At 43.8% G+C, this 24205-nt stretch overlaps 1 protein-coding gene across 2 annotated transcripts in view; it reads right to left on the bottom strand.

Moving 5' to 3' along the window:
• Positions 1-24205, bottom strand: part of LRMDA (leucine rich melanocyte differentiation associated) — a 1059156-nt gene that overhangs the window by 448325 nt on the left and 586626 nt on the right. For both annotated transcript variants that reach the window (XM_044916082.1, XM_044916081.1), the window contains 2 exons: positions 19025-19164; positions 7777-7894 (listed from right to left, as the gene is read on the bottom strand). In XM_044916082.1, the coding sequence (XP_044772017.1) occupies positions 7777-7894; positions 19025-19164 (258 nt within the window). The remainder of the gene's footprint in view (positions 1-7776; positions 7895-19024; positions 19165-24205) is intronic.

The raw sequence follows: 24205 nt of genomic DNA, 5'->3' as shown, positions 1-24205 counted from the left end.
CAGCACCTGAGCTGCTTGCTACCACCCAGACCCTTCCCTGAACTCCCAGAGAGAAGGCTCCCAACCCTAGCTCTTTGACCTCTCTGGCCACCTGAGCACCAACGGTGGCCTGGGCACTCTGAATGCTGGGAAGCCCCAGGCCAGCGGCTGCCTCTCACAGATTTCTACCATACCCGCTGTGCACAGAACACTATTACTCCCTCTCCCAGGAGAGACCTCCCCATACTTTCCTCCCACTTCAAACCTTGCTAAGGTTCCTCCTCATTCTTGCAAACTTGGCCTAAAAAACAGAGCCCTCTGCGTCCCAGCTCCTACAATTCTCTGCCAAGACCATGCATTTTACCAGAATGTGTTGGGGATGGGGAGTAGTCAGAAGGTCAAAATGGAAATGACAAAGTTACCCTTGGTTCCCTTCCATATCCTCATCTTCCTACTCTTTTACTCCTGCCTCCCATCGTATTTTCATGCCTGTTAATGAAATTTAATATACATAGGGGAAAGAGTGTGAGCTTTGGAGCCTAGGCAGACCCAAGGAAGAACCTGCTTCTACATTGCTCTGTAATTTTAGGTGATACACGTAAATTCTCTGATCATCAGTTTCCTCATTTGTAGATTCAAGTTCAAGAAGAAATTCAGGATAATACTGTTAAGTCACTGATACAATATCTAGAACACAGTATACAATACATGTAGGCATTGTTTTTACTCATATATCAGGAAAGTGTCAACACATCTAATAATGTACTACTGGACAGTTGATCAACCCGTAGGCTGACCTTGCAATCCTAATTAGTTAAGCATCCAAAAAGCTTAAAGAAGTTGATGTTGTGACACCAAAAACTAAAAAGCTGTGTCCTAGTTAAGAGCCCTGGTTCAAGTGGCCAGGAAAGGACCAGAGGGCAGGATGTATGGACGGATGGCCTACCTATTAGTCAGGTTCCTGCAGCAACACTACTCAAAATCCTAGTGGCTTAAAAGAATTTATCTCTTGTACGGAGGTCTGTGATTGGCTGGGGTAGATCTGCTTTAGGCTGCAGGTTAGGTTCAGGCCTGCTCAATGCGTATTTCATGTTCTTCTCACAGCAAATGGCAGACATGCAAGAGGAGTGAATGGAAACACACGGTACCGTGTAAGGCTGAGGCCCAGAATTGACATGTTGTCACTTGCACTCACATCCCACTGGCCAAAGGATCAATGGCCAAGGCCAAAGTCAGTGGGATAGGGGAGTAAAAAGAAATACACTGTTTTAGATAAACAGTGAAATCTACCCCACTTGTCCCAACTGTGAAGCTCCAGAGGCTGTATGAAGTATCCTAGGGATCGAATTCCCTCAAGAGTGCCACTTACTTCCATGATTCTCTAGGCATGTGTCTGTCTAAATATCTGTGGACAAAAGTGAGCATGGTGGAGGGAGGCCAAAAAGAGGAATAGTGTGGAGCTGGGCCACTGGGATGCAGTGAAAGCCAGTGACTCCAACAGAAACAGAACAATCTCTCATGGGGCCCTAGGCCTAATGGAAAGTGACACCTGCTCTGTGCTCAGCACCTGGCCAGGCCCCAGGGACTTCCTCAAGAGGCTCTGAGAAGCTGCCTTCAGCACCAACAGTTCTGTTTCACTTTCCTTCTCCCTGCTGTGGATTTCAATTCTCCATCCATAGGGCTTTGCTCGAGTGCAGGAGATACAACTTTTCTGTCTATCTCTGATTTCAGACGGTTGCCATGCAGAAGCAAGGCAATGAAGACATACCAAAATTGCCCCCAAAGAACAGTATTCTGAAAGCATTTACTTGAGACACAAGATGCCATGCTGCTAAAAATGGAGAAGTATAAAATCATCCCCCCTCCACCTCAAATGAATGTGGCAAACTGTGAAATCAGGAAGAAGAATGAAAAACAAACAGACTGCAAATTGTTGGCTTCTGGAGTTGTTTCCAAACACATCGCCCAAGCATCTTCCAAAAAATAAGTTAATTTAAAATTTTTCCTCCCTTCAAAATTTACTATAAAGTAACTGAAAATAGAATCTGAATATGTCTGTAGACAAGAAACATCTGTGTGAAAACAGAAAAGAACCATAAAACACTAACATATTCAGGTAATTAGAAATATCCAGAAAATAAACGGACATTTTTAGTTTTCTTCTGAATGTCTGGCACGGTAAAGAACTTTCAACATACATTATCACTTATTTAACCACATGTATATGTGGTTTACAATATTTACTTATAGGCATACCCTGGCTTTATATAAAGTATATATTCCTCTTTTGTTGTTCTTCTTGTTTTTTGGGTTTTTATTTTTTAAGATTTTATTTACTTATTTGACAGAGAGACACAGCGAGAGAGGGAACACAAGCAGGGGGAGTGGGAGAGGGAGAGCAGGCCTCCCGCGGAGCAGGGAGCCCGATGTGGGGCTCTATCCCAGGACCCTGGGATCATGACCTGAGCCGAAGGCAGACGCTTAACGACTAAGCCACCCAGGTGCCCCTAAAATATATATTCCTAGAAACAGTATAGAATAAATGTTAATAATTGCAATCAATTTAGAGGTAGTTTCTGATAACCTGCTACCCGTGTACAACTGAGCTAGACTGGCGTAACAGAAGGTACAAAAGATACACAGACTGTGCTTCAGAACAAGGTAGGGCATAGGGAAGAACTCGACTAGGCTTAAAACAAGGAAACCAAGCAAGTCACCAGGCAGTGCTCTTTTATGGTATAGACAAAAAAATACCATGGCAGCTAAGACTAGGAAAATCTCATCTAAACTACACACAGATTTGTGGAGCACCTCAATATGTTTGCTGAGAAAAGCTAGTTTTTATTTCCCACAAGCCCTCATATGAGCAGGTGGATTCCGAGAGAAGGACGCAGAGAACACCGTGCACAGTGACACAGAGCGTGAGCTCAGATCACACCCTTGCCTTCCGCAGCAATACTACCTGCTGGAGAAGCCCAAGCTGGTGATCAGGGCGGCCGTAGGTTATGCCATCATAAGTAATCCCAGGGTAAATCCTTTGGAAAAACAAACACGCAACCCAGAACCTCTCCTTTCTGCCAACGCACAGATTCGAGCTATTACATTTTTTTTTTTTTTAAGGCAGAGGTCCCTTTCCTGCTTTTCCAGAGGATCATACTGAAACAATTAAAAAAATGGACCACCTTTCACGATGGATCTTCCCAAATGCTCTGTTGTTCCCAGTTTATTCTTCGGAAGAGTATTGGCTGAGCCTCTGCTACAAACCAGGCACTGGGGATATGGTGGCGATAAAAACAGACAAGTTCCCACCCGCATGGAGCTGACATCTCCATAGATGAGCAACTGTCTCATCCTGACAAAAATCTGGCTTCCCAATGCTTCCATTCCCTATCTTTATCCTAGGTTGCCGTTTGTGTGTGTGTGCGGGTCAATCCAAAAACATAGACAAAGATGAAGGAAACTAAAGGAAACCAGGGAGTCGGGTCCTAATGCCAATGTCAGGAGCAGGACTGTGTAGTGTGGCCACGGAAAGAGGTGATCTTCAGACTCCAAATAACTTCCAACTTCCAGTTTAAGGTCAGGAATAAAAAAGACTTCCAGAAGGTACATGTACTCAGAAGTTTATTCCTTTAACACATCACATCTCCCTCTCTCTCCTTCCCTCCTCCTCTTCTCCCCTTCCCTCCTTTTCTGTCACACACACACACACACACACACACACACACACACACATAGCTTCCACCCCACCGGGAAAAAAATACCTCAAAGATACACACACACACAAATATACAAACTACACAAAACTCCACAAATACACAAACTACACGTGATAGGAAACTCAGGCATGCCCACATAAAGGCATGCATTACATATTTTCAAGGACACACTGACACAAACATAACGATTACCTTCTCTCACCTATAACAGAATGGCCACAATTATGAGCAAAAGTACACATGTCAAAACACTTTCTCACACAGGCTGTGGTTCTCAGTCCAGCTGTCCCTGTAGCTGCTCTCCCCACTGCTTCTATAAGGTTCTGAAGATTATACAGTTGGTAGTCAACTTCATACACATGCCTGTAAACAAGAGGGCTCAGCTTTAAATAATTATGTCAAAGAAATGACAACTGTGCTCTTTGCCAGAACAGGGATGAATCATTACAAAGCCAGGACATAATTAAGCAATTCTGACTGTCGGATTCTTGAACTGTCTGATGTGGAGGGCTGGCGTGCCCGCCATGCATGCCCTCCTGGACAGGCTTTGTGCCCCTTTGATTTATGTTGCCTGATGTGGCAAGGGGGATCACGGTCTGGTCATCACAGAAGGCTTTCTTTGGGGGCCTACCCCCTTCTCTGCATCCAGCTTGGTGCTCTCGGCATGGACAAGGGCATGACTCCATGGCCAAGATTTGCAAAGAAAGATACAGCTTTTCTTTAAAATTCCAGGAAATGAGCAAAGCCTAGTTGCTGTAGGTCCATTAACTAACAAGACAAACACACCAGCCTAGAAGAGTCCATTGTAGCGTTAGCTATCACTTCCCTAATGAGTGATGGCATCTTTCTATAGGACAACCAGAGCTCAGACAGAAAGCAGCTTTTAAACAACAAAAGCCAAAAGGCAGCAACGAAGGGGAAATGTGTCATCACAAGAGAAGGCTAGCGCAAACTCGCACTCAAGTGCCAGGGCCTGCCAGGTATCAAATCAAACCTTTGTGACATAGGGGGTTTATTAGTGCCTGGATGATTTTGCTTTTGCGTCAGCCGAGAACACCCAGACTGCCTGTTCCCTACCTCCAAGGCAAGGGCTGTGATTGGAGAGGCATTTTCCATTCTCCCAAACACTTTATGTCAGGAATAAAATGAAAACTGCTCCCCAAATCACGGCCTCCTGGATCATCCATCAGAGCATTCTGCTGAATAAGCACAACAGGCCACTGCAGCCTAAGAAAGGACAGAAGCCAACTTGAGATTCCGATTCTGTGATGAAAAATAGGTCTTCACCAAGTGTGCTCAGCACAGCATCGGCAATTCACAGGGAGGAAATTGCTCTCCACTTAGAAGCCGACTCCGGGTGTACACAGACCTCCCACAACATACATATGTATACACACACAGAGATCGAGGGCATATATACACACCTGCACAGGAACAAACAGACGTCTGCACACACTGTGAGCAGGTGAGAACCAGCCTTTTTAACACCAGTTTATTAACCAGTTTATTATCTCTCTCCGCAAGAAAAGTACCAATGCGTATCTCTGAGAACAGGCCGGCGGGGAGCAGCCTGGCATTGGAGAGAAGCATACAGTGTGATGTGAAAGCAGGGGCACAGAGAAGTAAGTCCTGTGCGTATGAAGCACCAGGGCGTAGATACAGCACTTCACCGGGAGCCTGGGCCCCTGGGTTCTGATCCCAGCTCTGCCTCCACCAGACCATGGGGGCCTCCAGACACAACCTCCTCACTCGGTTCCTTCACCCATCAAACGACGGCACACACCAGGTGATTTCTGAAGTCCTCTCCAGTGTGGAAATCATGTGACTCTCCAAAAAGATAACAATTGAAGATCCCCATGCTTTGTCAGAGTATCTTTTGTCTCTCCTCAACTAATTAATGGGTATTTTTAAGCTTAACACCATTAGTAAAGATGTGGCAGTCAATCACACAAACATAAACTAATTCTATAATTGATTAGAAACTAATTTGGAGCTTTGAAAAGCATGTCTGCTCATGCTGCTCATGACTCAGAGAGCCGGCTACTACTGGATTTTAAGGAGCCCTTCCCACTTGCTTTCAAAGGCCAGGCGGGATTTCAGTCCTGGCTGCCATCTCGACCCCAAGAGCGCAGGGCAGCTTTTACCTGTTTTCTTCCTTTAGGCCTTCTTAGGAGGCTTTTATTTGGAACAGAGAAATGCACGGGGAAAATGGGTGGCTCACTGGTTCCAGGGGTAAGATCCCAGTCGAAGAATGTGGCTTCTGTGGTCAAACACACCGATCAAGCTCCAGTCCCAGCTCTTACTAGCCCGGCTGCCCAATTAACTTAGCTGGGTTGCCCAATTAACACCTCTAGGCCTCAGTTACCCCACCTAGAGAGTCAGCCAATGCTCCCTTCCTCCTACATTTCAGCGGGTTGTGTGAGGACTCACAGATCTGAATACAAAGAGCTTTAGGGCAGTGGTGAGCACACATGTGGGTATTGTATTTAGTGCCCCTTCAGAGTTCCTGGGACAATGCAGAGCTTCCCTTGTCAAGAACAGGGGGAGCAGGAGAAATACCGATCTGTCCTAGAAAGGGCATGCGTACATGAAGGTGGAAAATGTTGAATGGGCAGGAACCCAAGATAGTATAAACAGTTCATTTGTTGTCCTTTGTTTGGTGATGTCAGCTGCCTCTGGAATCTTTTAACCAAAAAAAAAAAAAAAAAAAAAGGAGGCCAAGAAATAAATTATTTCATTTGGACAAAATTACAAAAGCTGGAATAACTAAAGGCAGTCACGAGCAATACATCAAATCTGCGCCTCGATAAGGAAAACTGTTAACACTTTAATAGCTATGAAACGAATCACTCAATTAATTTCCCACATGCTGAAACAGGTAACAATACATTTATCTGCCAGTATTATACCCTCTGTATCATATATTTCCACAACTGTTAGCAATTTTATTCAGCATAACGGGAAATAAGTTGCACCTCATGGATTCAGGGAAAGAAAATGGCCTGAGGCCGGCTGCCAGCTGAGCGACTTGATGGAAGAGGTTTCCTTTTTCTGTTTGGGTTCTGTTTGTTTTTTTCTCTTTTCCTCTTAATCATTTCCAATGCATGTGCAAGGCGCTCTAAGTCAATAAGCGAGGACAAACTAGACCTCCAAGATTTCCGGGCCAGTGTTTTCAACACATAAGCTGGGGTCCCACAGGAAGTGACTAGATAGCTCCACGGGGCCCTGGGGCAGTAATGCACCTTGAAAGGGGTCATCAAGGGCCATCTGGTCCATTCCTCAGCCTTGGGCTTCATGGAAGGACCCCAACTCCTCCCAAACAGATAATTTTTCACATCCTTAAAAATCTCTTTGAATCTGAATCCAAGACTCAAAGCCACATCTCCCCTGCCTCATCAACGCTGTCATTAAGATGACACCATATTCACTTCCACGGCCTCGACGCAGACTCAGCTGATAAAGGAAAGGTCAGTAAAACTATTCCCATGAGCTCTAGAGAGCTGCATGTAGGGAAAATATGCTAGTCCCAGGTCATATTGTCAGAAAAAAAATGGCCTTTCCTGCTAATAATATCTCCAAGAGCTATTGAGCCCTCATACCTATGAACAGAAGAAAATCACTCTCCCCTACCTTCACTATGGCCCCAAGACAGGAGAGCTCCCTCCGGGTCACTAGAGGAATCCTACCCATCTGAGGAAAAGTAAATGCCCCAAGCTTTCTTCTTTCTCTGCAACAGAACTGGAGAGGCCCCACCTTGTAAACGAAACATCTTCAAGAAGGAGACCTGAAATCTGCCCCCCAGAACATCACCATTGGGCTGCGTATGGTGCTGCTTTATTGGTAAAAGAGCCACCTGGGTGAAATCACCTTACAAATAAAGTCCCCTTAGCTGGATCACAGGAAGATCCAATTTATTGTAGAAGTCCTACTTCTTGATGGGCCAACAGTATATCCATGGATAAAACCCTGATTGGAGATCTCTCCTGCATTCCAAACACAGAAGAACAACCTCTGTGCTCAAAGAATAACCAGTGAGGCAAGACATAAATCCCTTGTGAAGACCAGAAAGTAGGCAGCTTACCTTGGGCTTCACCACCTTCATGAACGACCCTCTGAGCAAAGCTTCCTCTCGTTCTTGTCTGGTTACTTTCCGGGCATCCAGAAACTTCAAATTGGGCAGCTTGTGCAGAACAAAGCATCTGAAAGAAAACAGTCAGAGACAATGCAGGAGGGTAGGTGATGGCCTCAAAGATCCATGCAATTTATCTCATGCTCAGGGATCTACATCATTAGGTCTTCAGAAGTTTAGACCTTGGTGCTGCTTCTCTTTTCTTTCACAAATAATGAATGATCACTCTTTGCAGAAATCCAAATAATTATATTTTACACACACAACTAATCCTTAAAAATGTACACTAATGATTGCTCTTGATTCAAATGTAGACACACACACACACACACACACACACACACGAATGCACACACCCAATGAGCCAGGAAGATCCTATCAATGTATATCCCCCCGCCCCTCTACTCTAGAAATGGGCCTGGCTTCTTTGCTACACAGAAAGTTCTCAGGGAAACTCACCTATAACCTAATTGTACTATTATGTCACTGCCATTCCCATGAGTCATCTGTGTAACTCTCATTTCTGAGATAAAAGCAAATCTTTGGGAGCCTGGCTGGCTCAGGCAGTAGAGCATGTGACTCTTGATTTCGGGGTTGTGAGTTCAAGCCCCACAATCGGTGTAGGGATTACTTAAAAATAAAATCTTTAAAACAAAACAAAACAAATCTTCAATTTGAAACTAAGACAAGAAACATTGACTGGCCATCCAGGACAATAAACTAGAGGTTGTAATAACATGGATGACTTTGGGATAGAAGTAAGGAGCACACATAACTGAGAAATGCTTCCTTGAAGAACTGAACAGGGGTCTTGAGGATTTTCCTCATCATCCCTGAGTTACTTCCACACTGGCACTGAGAAGATTATTTTTACTAAGGTGAAACAAGAAGAATCAGTTTATAGGGGATATTAATTTAATAGCCCAACAAATACTAATACAGATTCCCCCAGAAAGAGTCTTTGGTGTCCAGCATGGCCTCCAAGGATAAGCTAATGGCTACTTGTGTGATGAACTGTCCTCAGGCAGGTATATTTGGAGTTGATGAGAAGATCCATGTGGCCATGGGATAGGTACATAAACATACAAGTAAATACATAAAGGGTACAGACCCCTGCCTATACTTTTTCCTCAGGAATGGTTACCAACCCAGATGCTTTCCATCGAGCCCCCATACTTGATCATTCAAAGGAGCTATTGTTTAGACCCTGTCCTGCTTAGGAAGAAGAGGTAAGTATCCAATGTCAAGAGCAACAGATTATCTCCACAGGAATCTGTCATTTCCTTCCTGTATTCAGCCTCTTCAGTATTCACTCATCTTTCAAATCCCAACCCACATGAACTTTTCTTCTGCATCTCCAGACCACATTGTTTTCTCCCCTCTCTGCACTCCCAGGATATACTGTGAACACCACACCATATAACATTTGGTTGTTTTTTAATCATTTTATTGGTGTTCAGTTGATGTCCTCACCTATAAGCTTCTTAAAGGCAGGGATGTTATTTTTCTCACCCTCATATTGTCTCAAAAAGTAGCTTTAGAATGGACTAAAAAAAAATACCAGTTTATTTCAGTTGTATGAATATTTCTTGAGCACCTACCATGTGCCAGGCCCTAGGTACACAGAGGTGATTATAACGTGATTTCTACTCGTAAAGGGGTTCTCAGTATAATGGGGAAGATAGACTCATACAGAAAAATTAGAAATCCACACAGCTAAGTGCTGAGATTGGGGTTATGTGCAAACTAATTGTGGGGAGCACAAAGAAAGGGACCTAACATTACTCACTGAATGACTGAAAACCAATGGCTGGAGGAGAAAGAAGAGAAACAAGAAATCAAAAGTGATCTTCAAAGAACCAAACTCTAAAGCAATCTTAAGCACTGAGCTTTTTCTCAGTGCAAATGTTACCTGGGGTGTATAGCATGCCCCTCTCCTCACGGGAGCATTGGGTCCCCAAGGCCAGCTCCCACCTTCATAAGATGGTCTCACATCACCAGTTGGCCTCCATATACTTGCCCAAAGATTTGGCTGATCATTGAAATGCCAGAGAAAACAGCATAGAGGCTTCTAGTTGAAATACTCCTTAAAGTGAAAATACTCTGAGTTCTTTTGAGGTATACTTTTCTTCCCCAGAAGGGGCCACCCCAACATCTGAGGTCCTGGAAATTTGACTATCTACTTCCAGCTTCCTCCCTGGTCTCAATCTATAATCATCTTTCCAACTTCTCCCTGAGCCTCTCCCTTGCCTTTCCAAATGCCCTCTAAACTTATCCAAAATCAGAAAGTTTCATGAAGCCTCAAATGAACTTCTATCCTCCAGCAGAACTCCCACTGGCCTCAGTCAGTGTCAGAGAAAACTTCCATCTTCTGCATATAGCAGCAAAGTCTTGATGACAACAGATTCTTTCAAATAAAGACATCTACAGACGGAAACAATATGTCAGGAGTGACGCTCAGAGGAGTAAAGACACCCACTAAGTGTAGGGTGGGAAAAGATGAATATTCAGGTGAAGAAAACATCAGTATTAGAAAATCAGCCAATGTTTAATGATGGAATGAAAGATGTCTTCACGGGGCTGGCAGGAACCACGATGACAACAGACAGCACGTTGTCATTTTGCCCCACTTTGGATCACAGCCCTGAAATCAAAGGAGAGAGAGAGAGAGGTGCTGGCTTTTAAGCTAGTTAAAAATTTTAGATGACAAAGAGCTGCTGTTTTCAGAGCACTCATCTTAAACAATCGAAGAAACAGCCCATGAAATAGGCTGCCAGTCATCCCTGAAACTAGGGCTGTCTTGAGTCCCATCCTGACGGGCTGGCCTGGGGTTTCTAGGTGGTAGGTGCTTGGAGAGGTCTGCGGGACACTAGGAAGGCTTGCCCCCAAAAAATTCAGCCTGAGACTCAGCCCAGGTTCCAAAGTTCCTCCCTTAGAGATGGCTTCATATATTCACTCACACAACCAATAATTAGCGAGCTGCTACCACCTGTCACAAACCGTGCCAGGTGCAGAGAATAAGGTGAGGTGTGAAACAGACAAGGCCCCTGCTCTCAAGCAGCTTATATTCCAGCACAGTCACTCTCAAACTTAAGAGGGCATCAGCATCCCCTGGATGGCTTATTGAAACACAGATCACAGGACCCCAACCCCAGAATTTCTGATCCGCTAGGGCCTGGAGTGTCCATTTCCAGTAAGTTCTCGGGGTGGCTCATGCCACGGATCATGCACAAACCACTGTCCAAGTGAAAATAACACCACAATGCATAATAGTTTTGGAATTATGAGGTTGGTGAGGTGGTGAAGAATCTCCCTCCCAATTCTGCTCATGGTCTGCCCTACCCCAATGTCTGTGGTACATAGCGCTCCAAAGGCGGCCACATCCACCTGATCTCCCTGCCCCTGGGTGGTTTGGAACTAGCTCCAAACATTATTGCCAAGTGGTAAGTCAGTGGGCTTTCTGCCTGCCTGTCCCATCCCAGTCTTGAGAGATCTATTTCCCTTTGTTCTAGGTCATGTCAGGGTGTCAAAAGCTGCAGCTTCAATCCTGAGTATAATACAAGTTTGCCATAAAAATACAACCGAGGATTCCCGAAGCCACAGAATGAAGGCTTTTACAATATCAATTCGACCCTTGTAAATTTAATCCAGGGTTATTTGTTGCACCAAAATCTCTTTACCGTGATGTATTACTTAGTTACTGGGGTTATCACAGCCGTATCCTAAAGTTGCATAGTACATAAAACATTTCAGTTAACAATGCGGGAAGGTTAACTCCCCCAGATAACCTGCAATCACAAGGGCTAGTCCAGATGACATGCCTCTGTCAGCTTCCACGAGCTATTGATGGTTCAATCAGTTTGTTTTGAAGGTAAAGTACAACAAAAGGGCAGTAAACTTATTCAGACTGTCAACAGGGGCTATAGGGAATGGGGCTTGCAGGTAAGTAATTCTGGGTGTTTTAAGGCTATTATCAAACAGCAATGGTTGAAGGAAGAGACAGCTACTAATAACACAGAAGGCAGCCATCATAAACCACTTTATGGCAGAAACCCCCGTCTATAAATCCTGCGACACCCGGAGACAGCTTCAGATTTATAAAACTGCTTGTTAAGCCAGGGCACTGCTTAATGAAAAGAGATCAGTCTAAGTTCTGAGTCTTATGTCCCTAGCTCCAGAGGGCAACTCCAATTTTCCTGACCTTCCCAAGGTGGCTGGGCGAAAGCCCTGGGGCTGGGGGTGGGGAGTCAGGGGCACTCTCTCGGCTGTGATGTGGAAGGTGAGATTATCAAGAAGAAATCAGGGATCCTGGGAAGGTGTGTAAAGACCCATTTGTTTCTGTCTGAAAGCAAATTCTCGAAAAATGAGACCCACACACAGAGCTTTTCAAGTTCTCTCTCTTCATATTCAATGCTCTGTTTTCTTACAGGACTCCTCTAAGGAGACACCTAACACTGGCAGGGGGAGGAAAGGAAGAGCAGAAAGCCTTTTTTGCTTGTTTGTTTTTTGCTCCCAAATCAATTTTCTCTGCCCGAATCCTAAAGCTCTGGCATTTTTCATCTAGACTTCAAAGGGAGAGGAGGATGCTCTTTCCTCCTGCTCAAACTGCTACCCCGGGGGGGGGGGGGGGGGGGCGGGGCTGGCTGCTCCCCAGTAATGCCGCACAGTCACAGAAACACCAAGATGGCTCTCCATTGTCTGCTCTTGGGGTTGGCTACCATGTCTCTTTCTCTGAGGAGACTCTGCTAAAGAAATACCAAGTTTCCAGATCCTAAGGGAATCAGGATGCAAGGTCACCTGGAGTTTTCTCCTACCTCTTCCCGTTTATGGCAGTACAGAATGCCCATCCTCCCCATGAGCTCTTTCTGACTTACTGCTCCCGTGCATGGAGGTGGTGGGGAGACACGGTGTGAGCTACTGACGCTCTACCAGGGGCCCCTGAAGTCAGCAGCGGGTGACCCAGGAATTGTTCTCAATCTTTCACAAAGCCTAACAGAATAGAGTGAGCATGCCAACAAAACATCAAGCTTCTCTGCTTTTGACTGGATTACATCAACCCCATTTGGTAACACTGGTTACCTCATGCTCATCAAAAGCACTCATCAATGGCTAAATGTGTCTGACTAATTTTAAAAAGTTAGCAATGGCTTAAATGTAGCTTATTAAAGAAACTAAAGCTTATTAAAGAGATGAGAGGGGCAGAAAATTAAACAGAGGAGAGGTCTTCATAACAAAAAGCTTGGGGACTAACAGGGCAGAGGAAAGGGTCCAGACTCTGGGCTTATTTTGCTGTGTGATCTTGGTTCAGTCTCCGCCACCTTCCTGAGCTTCGGTTTCTCCATATGCACAATGAAGAGAATGGGCTCGATGATGCCTAAGCCTCTCTTAAGCTTTTGCCTGCTTGAATTCTGTGTGCCTGAAAGTTAACTTCCAATAAACACATCCATAGCCTCCTTTCTTATTACTCCAATTTCCTTATATAACCACCCCCTCACACCTCCAGGTAAAGGAGGGCTGTGAGAAAAAGTCAATAAAGACCAAAGAGTAATGAACAAACACTGTGAGTGGAATAACTCCAGATGCTCAAAGAGATGACAATGATCTCACTCTAATGAGCCGAGGTGAGCTCACCTACAGCATTAATGAATGCCTGACAACTGGCAAAGGCCAGCTGATTTTCCTCACAGTTCACCGGCAGCATGTTTGAAGTCTCCGTGCAAACAATACACCCACAGGACAGAGCAAGGCCCTCTACAGAGGGTAACCAGCAATTACTCTGTGGGCTTCTGTCACTTTGATCTCTGGGTCGTGACCTTTGCTTTCTTGTGATCTTCAAAGCCCAGATTGTAGATTAGCTGGAGAACGCTAGCTGGGTTATGTAAGCCACAAGTTTTACAGCATCTATTTGGCTGGGAAATGGTGGCAGCCCAGGATGGCCAGCAGACTGCGCAGGGTCCCTCCCTCCTTCCCTTTGGCTGAGTGCTGCAGACACTGGGCAGGCCTCGGTCTACTCTCTGTGAGGGAACAAAGAAAGGGTGTCATGTTTTAAATAATTTAAAGTTGTAAGAAATACAGAGGGGCCTACTGAGGAGGTGGGAAGAAGGTGAGGCCAAGAAGTGACTGGAGTGGCAGGAGGGGATGAAGGGCAAAGGGTTTCGTGACAGAAGTACAGCTGAGAGACCATGAGACCAAATCTCTTATTTGAAAAGCCAGGTCTAGCTCTTTGCGTATTGTTGACTTTCAATCTGTTGTCTTTCCTGCAGGAAGAAAGAAAAGAATTGCGAAGGAAGACAAGAAACAGACCATTCTGGGCACCCAGGTCTCCCACACTTGACTCATTGTTTGGCTAGTGCTGAAGTCCACAGGAGGCCCCAAGTGGTTTCTTAGCAGGATGGTGGCCTCCCAAGCCAACCAAGCTCTGCCACACCAATCTCTTCCCACCCAAATCCTGAAGGCTGCTTGTTATCACATTCACCTTCATTCAATATTCATCCCAAAATAGTTGCATGGTGTGTACACACAGAAAAGCATGGGCAGGGTTAAGCTCCTATAATAACATGGCAATGGACATTTCTCAGCCATGAACCATGACGAATGGCAAAGAAAAAATCCAGGCCTGGTTTGCTCCTGCCCCAGCAGGACCAGGGCACTGCTCAACAACTCGGTAGTATGTCCACGCTCACATACAGATTTAATGAGCCCGTTTTACTATGGGGATACGTGCCAAGAAAACCCAACTGTGTGCACAGAGGGTAAGGAAGGAAGGAAGAGGGTTGACTTGGGGGATGGGAGGAAGGCATCAGCAGAAAGTGAAGCATCTATGAAGCCATTTCCAGTAACTCCATAAATCTAGTCACTTCCCACTTCTGCTCCAGTGGTTGGCCACAACGTGACCTAAAAGTGGGCTGACCTCTCTGAAATCAACACCTCCCATAGAAATGAAACAGACGTACTTGTTTTGATGTATGGCTGGGTGACATATTATAAATATTACATCACATAACCACAGAGGATGCCAATCAATAAGAAATTTTTTCAGACAGCACTAAATGAGCCATGGGTTCTTGCTTCTGAATACACTCCTTTAAGGCTCCTACTATTGCTTAAATGATTAATAGAAGACATATTGTCAGAAAATGTACTTAAAGTGAAAAACAGTAAACTGTAGAAATATCATTCATTTTTTAAGCAATTTTCTAGTGAAAATGTCATATAAATTTACATAGAGGCCCTACTATTAGGCTCTGGGTAACAGCTAGGAGGAAGGCAGACCTCATGCTTTGTGGATGGAGGGCCAGGAAAATATTTTACCAAAAGGAAAAAAAAGAAGGTGGCTGCATTGCTTTGTAGAAACCCAAACACTAGAACCCTGGATTCAAAAGTCTTATTATAAAACTGTAAAATTTCTTAGGGGCAAATGAAGCATAAACTCCAAGATGAACAAAGCAGAGCTGCTTACAGACCAGAGAACAGAACTACATTATATATACATTTATCTCATCCAAATATAAGGGTGAGAGTGCTTGTCAAAAAGAAATAAAAAATAAAAAATAAAACAGATAAAAAATTTAGAATTGCTAGAGAATAGGCTACCATTCCACTCAACCGTCATATGCCGTGCAGTGAACGGGTAACTGGATGGGCACACATTTAGTGTTCCTTCCAGTGTTCTTAGTTCTTATTTCTCTCAGAGCATGAGCATCTTCCCATTGTTGTGGGTGACTTACGGATTTTCTAGGGTAATTGTGACCAGATGTGATTTCAGCTGTGTGTGGCCCTTAGAATCCAGCTCCTCATGGCCGCTTTGCCATATGTGCATGAACAAACAACCTTCCCAGGCCTATCCCTCACCCGCAACAGATCTGGAGCAGTGAGGTCGGGCTTGGTGGGCACCAGTGCCAGCCCATGAGATAAATCACTCCTCTAGAACCAAGCCCTCCCTGAAGGATCAGGACCCAATGACCAGCACTTGGACTGAGTCTGAAGGATAGTCCCTTGCTTGTTAACCATGTTTGTGGACATCAAATGGATCGGATTCCAAATAGGAAGTGGGCATCTGAGATGCCAGGAGGGCCATACATCTCTCTATAAGCACTCAGCTTCTCAGAAGAAAATAATTTTCAAGCTGCCTGCAGCGAACACTTATCTGGCCCCTATTCCAAGGCCAGTGTTACTTTAGATATTGAAGGGTCTTCAAAGAGCAAGAAGACGCAGCCTTACCTACTAGAAGCCATTCTCTGGATATGGACATACATAAAGTAGTGAGAAAAATATACAAGATGGAGTCCATAAAATGGCACGAGATAGTAAAGGAAGAACTGTAACAGCGTGGAAGCAGAGTATCTCAGAATGCTACAGCCAACAGACATTTTCAACACTACTTAGTCCAATAGTCAAGTGAGCATCCAAATACCTATTGATTTTTTTGTTGCATTTGCCACTAAGTTAATCAAAATGCTTTGGATGATTCAGAAGTTCAGCCTTGGTGAAGGGTCCCTGATGTAGACTATCCTCCCCATTTTAAAGCTGGGCCCCACCTCAGATCTTCTGATCTGACCCTTTTCTGGGTCTTAGTATTTTTACTGATGTGAACAGTTATAATAACAAAAAAAGATAGTATTAGCTTTTTTCTTTTGCAACCTTATAATACTTCTATTTGAGACTGAATAGAATATGATGCAATTGAAGATTTTCATCATTCCACTTCTCTCATTCCAGGAAAAAAAAAAAAAGACAACAAAAATGTGCCTACAGTTTGGCTTACATACAGCTCCATAAACGAATGAATGAACATATGTGTCAATGTGTGTGCAAAAACATACATAAAAACACATATATAGAGAGAGAGAGAGCATGCGCAGGCATATACATACATATATAAAATTTATTGAGCTATTTTAAAGATTTAAACACATGGGGAGCCTAGGTGGTTCAGTCAGTTAAGTGTCCAACTCTTTTTTTTTTTTTTTTAAGATTTTATTTATTTATTTGAGAGAGAGAGAATGAGAGAGAACACATGAGAGGGGGGAGGGTCAGAGGGAGAAGCAGACTCCCTGCCGAGCAGGGAGCCCGATGTGGGACTCGATCCAGGGACTCCAGGATCATGACCTGAGCTGAAGGCAGTCGCTTAACCAACTGAGCCACCCAGGCGCCCAAGTGTCCAACTCTTGATTTCAGCTCAGGTCGTGATATCAGGGTCAAGGGATCAAGCCCTGCATCAGGCTCCCCACTAAGTGGGGAGTCTGCTTGAGATTCTCTCTCTCCCTCTCTCTCTGCCCCTCTCCCTGCTTGTGTGTGCTCTGTTAAAATAACTTTTTTAAAAAGAATTAAACACAGAAATCTTAAGAAAAAAGTCAGAAAACAAATCAGAATTTCCTAAATCGTGCTTGGTTTACTAAAAAATGTTGACTGAAAGAACTTTCTTGGACTTGTTTGACAGTTTCAAGACACATCTTGTAAATTGCTGCAAGAAGATAAAATACGTTTTAAGAGACCCCTTCATATCTGAAATCAGGCTGTTAAATGCTTCAGAGTTGATAAGAGTGTTAAAGAAGCAAATTAAGTTCTAAGTGATTAAGCAAATTACAGAGTTGATTTAGAAATGTGTAACTCTTCACCTGCTGGATATTAATCATATTTCTCCTAACAGAATTGACATTCAAACCTACAGGATCACATCCAAATGAAAATCTTCATACTGGAGAAAGACTTACTACACTTTTTTAAAAGTAGGGTTAGAGTTTTATTCTAAGATGGTTTAAAAATAGTCTCAGACCCCTACATCATTAATCAAGAAATCTAGAAAATGAGGTTAAAGGTACACAATGCTTCCCAATAAGGAAACATAACAGGATTCCTGATGTAGCTTTATGTGTCTATGTGTATGTATTTTAAAAATATACAATGTTCAATAGCCTTCAGTATTTCTAACAGCTTTGCCTTTATACAACATGAACTCCCCTGACTTCATTCCTCCATGGGTCACCACAAATTTTTACAGGAGTCCCAAGAGAACCAGTTTCTTTCAAACAATTATCTTCTTTCCCCAGTCCTTCCAAATTTATTGTCCAGTGGCCTTACCTGCCTTACATTTCCATCCTTCTTTCCTCTTCCCTTCCCACACTGCTTCAGGTAGGATGTTAATGAGAGCTTATATCATAATGAAGAGAGAGGGTACACACATGAAAAGATCACCTAAAAATATTTGCAAAACAAAAATCAAGAATGAAGGAACACAGAATTCAAAATGAAGAAAGAAAATATAAAATGAATTTAGTAAAATGGGTAAGATGGAGACTCCCTAAGAGAGGTGAGTTTGGGTCAGATATTTCAAAGCAGATGGTTTAGTAGCAGAGAAGGGGAAGAAAAGCACTTCTCCTTAGAGCCCATCAAAGCATGCGGTTGGTGGACAGTGAGGCATAGCTTTATGGAACAAAGTTATGGACCTTCAGGGACTTCCTCCTGGGATCCTACATAAGCTCCCTAACTCTAGTGGGAAGTGCTCTCTCTTTAAAAGGCAACTTTGAGGCTGACCACAGGAGAATCTTACAACACAGAGTAGGGATAAACAAAATATAGGCCATGGGTCAAATCTGGCCTGCTCCTTGTTTTTGTAAGTAAAGTTTTATTGAACCATAGCTGGGGCACCTAGGTGGCTTAGTCAGTTAAGCATCTGCCTTCAGCTCAGGTCATGATATCAGGGTCCTGGGATCAAGCCCCACGTCAGGCTCTCTGCACAACAGGGAATCTGCTTCTCTCTCTGCCTGCCCCTCTGCTGGCTTGTGTGTGCTCTCTCTCTCTGTCAAATAAATAAATAAAATCTTTTAAAAAAACAAACATAGCCATGCTTATTCATTTACAAATTGTTTATGGCTACTTCTGCATTGTAACAGCAGAGTTGAGTAGTTGTGACATAGACCAGATGACCTTCAAAGCCTGAAAATATTTATTACCAAGCTGTTTAAAAAAAAAGTTGGTCAACCCCCACCCTAGACCGCCTAGCAGCTTTCCGTGTCTCTTGGTTCCTGTGACCTTGATGAAGGGAAACCATGGCTATCGGTTACCAAAAGGTTAAAGTTTAGTATTATCACAGGAAGTCCACTGATACTTACCAAACACCTACTATGCATCCCATAATATCATCCCCCCAAAAGATGCTCTTTCTCCCTTTCCCACTGTGTTCCAACCCCTCAGTACTCACCTGTATCTCTTGTAGTCTTCCTCATCCTTTTCTAAGCTGACCAGCTCGTTGGGACAGGCCACGTTACCCAGTAGGCTGAGGTACTCCAAAGCTGGTGTCACTTCTGCCAGGTGGTCAAGCAGACACTCCAAGTCAGTGATGTGACAAAGGTTAAGGATTTGGGTCCAGGGAGACAAAAGGCCTTGTAAGGAACATAGACTATAACTGGCAGGCACAGCACAACACCTGACAAGTCCAGTCTGCTCCCAGGAGGTGACATGGGGGAGGGTTGGAATCAACTTAGCTGTGAGGTATCTGGCATGGCTAGTTTTTCACTCCTGCTGGGGACACAGCCCAACTCTTCTCTGGGCAGGTAAGACTGAATCCAAATCACTTGAGAGAGAATGAACTTAAGTGTTTATCACCCTTTTCTTTTTCCTCTATGGTTCTTTCCATGTGGTATTTGTAAATCCATAAAACTGTTTTGTTTTGTTTTGTTTTTAGTAATGAAAGCAAGAAATTATTTACAATGCCCTCATTAAAAAATAGATTCCCCTTTTCTCCTTTAGGGGGTAATTTATCATTAAAACATACAGGAATGGCATGGATGCAAGCAGGGATTGGCATCCTGTTATGATCTAAGGACCTGGGGTGGAGCTAAGCATTGCTCAGTAGCCTCCCTGGTGACAATAAAGTACTGAATTAGGGGAAAAGGAAAACAAAGCTAGGAGAAGACAAATGGAGAAAGTTATTTAGTCAAGCCAGGCAGGTCAAAATATATTTGAGGATGAGAATCTGTTGTGAAACTAATATTCTATGAAGGAGAGAATGAAAGAGAAAATTCCAAGGAAGGGCATGGTGGGGAGATTATGCCATGATTCATTCCCTCAATGGGATCCACTGGTCGATCAAGGCAAACATTGAGACCCGCCAAACCAAATAAGTCAAGAATCATAGATTCAGTTACAGGTATTAGTAAGGACTTAATGACAACCTAGCTGTCACATCAATACATATGGACTCCTGGCTTGAGCTACATGCAGAAGAACTAAGCCCTAGGCAAGGTGATGACTAGACAGATCATGAGCGGAGGCCATGACTACCAGAAACTTATGGAAGAGAGGTGTCAGCCAATATCAGCAGATGGAATGGGGTCTTTGCCAGGGAGTAACAGCAGAGCAAAAAGGGACTAAGCATATAAGAGTGAATGCTGCATATAAGAGTCAAAGACTCGGAATATAGTGTCTAGGAGTGAGGTCTACTTGGCTTAGGAAAGGAAGGTAAAACCAAAGAAAAGGGATGCCCTTCCTCTATCAGGATGTTATCTAACCATGGGATGTTACCCCCATTTCCTTACATTTCATTTTAACTTGTCAGTTGAACACCAAATCCAAACAATGTCAGAATCCATTCCCTAATATATGTGCTTAGGGGTCACCAAAAAGTAGCTCATTCTATCACAGACAACCATAAGAAAGAGACTTTCCCCTGGGACTGAGCCTTCCACAGATTCCTTCCCACTGACCCAATTTAACAGCTTGGGGTCTCAAAGAATAAGGCATTCTTCTCTTCCACACGACGACCCTTCAGATAGATGGAACTCACACGTCTTCCTTAAATCTTATATTCTCCAAGCTGTTGAGCCTTCTTTATACACGGGCTCTGAGAACATCCTATGCAAGAACAACTGCTATCCTGTGGGATTGAGACAGAGACAAGAAGAGGGACGGCATCAGCAAAAGAGGGAAACATTAGTGCAAGGGGGTCAGAGCTGCTCATCCACCAAGGGCTTCAATTTGCCAACACCTTTCCCATTTCCTAAACAAGGCCGGACAACAGACATGGAAGTTATCAGTCCTTCAGATCTTGAACAAATAACATCCAGGAATAACCACAGTGGACCACTGAAGTGAGGAGGATAGAAATGGGAGCACATGGAGAAGACAAGAGAGAAGGTGCTACCAGGCTGGGAAGGTTGGAAGGACACATGGGTGAGAGGCCAGGAGTCAAAACAATAAAGCATTTCATCACCAGAGGCAAAACATACTTAGTACTGTTCAAAATAAAGTTCAATCATCAACCTCTTTAAGAAAATCATTTAAATAAGACCAGTTAAAATGACAATGAACAATTTCAAGGAAAACTTGGCTTTTCTAGCAGGTTCTAACTCTGTATGCTTCTCAGTCATTGCTACATTAGAAGAAGGGTGGCTGTTAGCGCTGCCCTTAAACTCTGGCAAAGGCACCTCATGGGGCCCTATGCTTTGGAGTGACTTCCTCAAAATGTCTTGAGACTCTGTCTGGTATCCAGGAATCACCAGGGACCAAAGTGTCATTCAACTGGGGAACCCCATGCCTGGACTTGGACCTGCATTGGGCCTCAGTCCCAGTCCTGGTTTCTCCCCTTCAGGGTTTACTTCAACCCTCCACCCCTCAAGGGGATCCATCAGATGTTCCAAGGAGCAGCAGGACTCATGCCTATCAGGCTGTCCAGGCCCTACTGCCAGGGGGGCAGCCAGACAAGCTGATCACTCCCACTGGCCAGCACAGTGTTTCTTCCAAGGGACTGCGAGACAGAGGGCTGCCAAAATGGTGCTGACGTACTGACCTGGGGTGATTCAAATTATTTATGTAGACAATGGCCCTAGAGAACCTAGGGGAAGCCCTTTCCACTGTGGATGAAGAAGTCCAACCAAAACCCACTGCTCTTGTAGGGACAAACTCCTTAAACTTTGGTTATTTTTCATCTACTGTATGAAGGTGGGAATGTGAAGGAATGGAACTCAAAACTGGCAAGATTTTTAAGTTGAGGAAATGCGGGGCAACTGAGCTGGACTGAAATCCCAGTTATTTCTCAACATTAAATGAGCAGTGATGGGCAGCGTCCCATGCCACTGTCCAGGGAAGCAGGCTTCATATGTAAACTTACCAGGGAGCTAATAAAGCTCATGTGTGACGGCTCCTTGCTTACACAGGGCCCTTGCAGGGATAATACAGTCTCAGGGTCATATGTTTTTGTAAAATTTGCAAAAGTAGGTTAAACTGCAGTCAGTTAAGATCACTGTCTCTCTCCACTAAAGTGTGTGTGTGTATATAGTGTATAATTTATATAATTACATAATAAAGTTATAAAAGAATTGGCAGAAAAAACCAGGAAAAATGTTTTTATATAGGCATGTCCAGTATAAAAAAATTTGTTACTTTTCTAAATATTTTTATATTTGTGTTGTCAACTTAAAAGTTTTTAATTTGCTTTGATATATTGTATTCCAAATAAACATTCATCTTCAAGCCTAATTTTGCATTCATAATAAAGTAGCCTTTGCCTTTAAGAGGGTATCCCCAAATTATGTAAGTTTCACACTCAACAAAATCTAGATCTGCCCCTGAGCTGGAGGTTGTGGAAATGTGGACTCATTCAAATGTCTTGGTGATGGAAATTTCTTGGGCAAAAGGTCTATAGTCCTGAAGAAGCTTCAGCCGTCATGTGTCAATGAACTCAAGGAAAGGAGCCTGCCTCATTTAGGGTATTTTGAGTGGCAGAAGCTACCCCCTTCTTCAGGCCTTTCAAGTACCTGCTAAATGATCACCTGGACTAAGTTAAGTGGTCTCCCCCAAATCCACACTAGTCAGAAATCACTAGCACCTACTCCATGGATGCTCTGGACCAGAACTTCATCACTATGTTGATACCACCACCGGAGGATAAAAGACAGGAAGGAGTTCTAATTGGTTTCTTGGTCTCCCGGGTCAGCAAGGACAAACACAGCCCTGCCTTGCCTGGTTGGGAGCTCTGAGATAGAATTTGTCGCATTCTTGCATAGAAAATGAACCAGAGGCAATCAGCAGCAGGAACTTGGTGTCCCTGACTCACGAAGACCAGGGCAGTAAAGATACTTTCAGGGATGCTTCTAAGGGTGACATTTTTCCCTCCATTTCTAAAATGTGAAGCTATCTGGCACAGTTTCAACTTTCTTCAGCTGGATTCTAGCATACACCTGGCTTCCCTCATCAAATCTTCTCTAGAGTACTTGACAGTTGTATTTTTTCTCAGTGTTGTCTCCAGAAAGGTGCCATTGCCAAGTCCAGATGTCATAGGTTCGCTTGCCAAGGGAGACTTTTTGCAGAGGGCCCAAGATCAAAGCAACATCTTGCCTTGAAAGTCTGGAGCATGGAGGAGGAGGGGAGTCTTCTGGTGTCATGTCCAGTTGCACAGGTCTGAAGCTGTTTCCCAGGTGAAAATGGGCATGAACCCTCCCTCTGTGCTCAGGCCCAGGTCAAAGGGCAGCCCCCATACCACCTGGGAGGGTTTCAACCAGTGCTTATCCTAATATAGGATTTCTGAATACTAACTACACATTCTGCACAATATATTCTCACTTTGATTCACAGACACATCAGAAATAACGCATCTAAACAATAATTTAGGAAATGGGGGTCAAAAGTCACTTAGTCAGTAAATGGAAGAGTCTAGATTCAATCTGAGGTTCTAAAGAAATTGCATTTCTAGGAGACAAGTGACTCGTGATTTCCTAACACAAAAAGGAATTTAAAATACCGAAATATGAGGAGTCCTATACGCTTTTGTGGGAGACCATAGGTACTATCATCCAGCTGTGTTCTATACTCAGTTACTTCCAATTTGGGCTTATTCATTTAAAGCGCTGAGACTTCCACTCCCAGTAAAATGTACCAAGAAGTTGTAAAGGCTTTGGGTATTAACAAAGTTACGTCCCATGTATACATTATGCCATTTAAATCTGTCAACAATACTCTTAAGTGTCTGTCGCCCATTTTACAGATAAAGAAACTGAGGCCTCAGACAAGGCACAGAGAATTGCCCGAGTAAAACATTAAATTGCTGTGGGAAATCTAGTCTGGCCTTGGGCTCAGCTCACTGGTCTCCTCACCACAGCCCAGCTGTACGACACGTCACACTATCCATTCTTCCTGTTGGTACTACAATACACACTGTCTCTTCACATCTGTGCTGAAGCAAACAGGTAGACAGGAGAGAATGAAGGAATTAAGTGTGATGTAAAATGAAGTCAGCTTCTCACCTTTCCCCCACCCACCCAGAAAGGGAAAATGGGGGAGAATCATTTGATTGTGCAAAGTATCTATCTTTTCCTGACATTTCAGGTATTCTGTTATTTGGGGTTGGGTATTCAGACATGATAGAGCTGAGACCATTACCAAGTAC

Source organism: Neomonachus schauinslandi, chromosome 6 (assembly GCF_002201575.2).
Source record: "Neomonachus schauinslandi chromosome 6, ASM220157v2, whole genome shotgun sequence".
NCBI lineage: Eukaryota > Metazoa > Chordata > Mammalia > Carnivora > Phocidae > Neomonachus > Neomonachus schauinslandi.
Note: the sequence above shows the minus strand (reverse complement) of the source record. Positions and strands in the feature narration are given on the sequence as shown.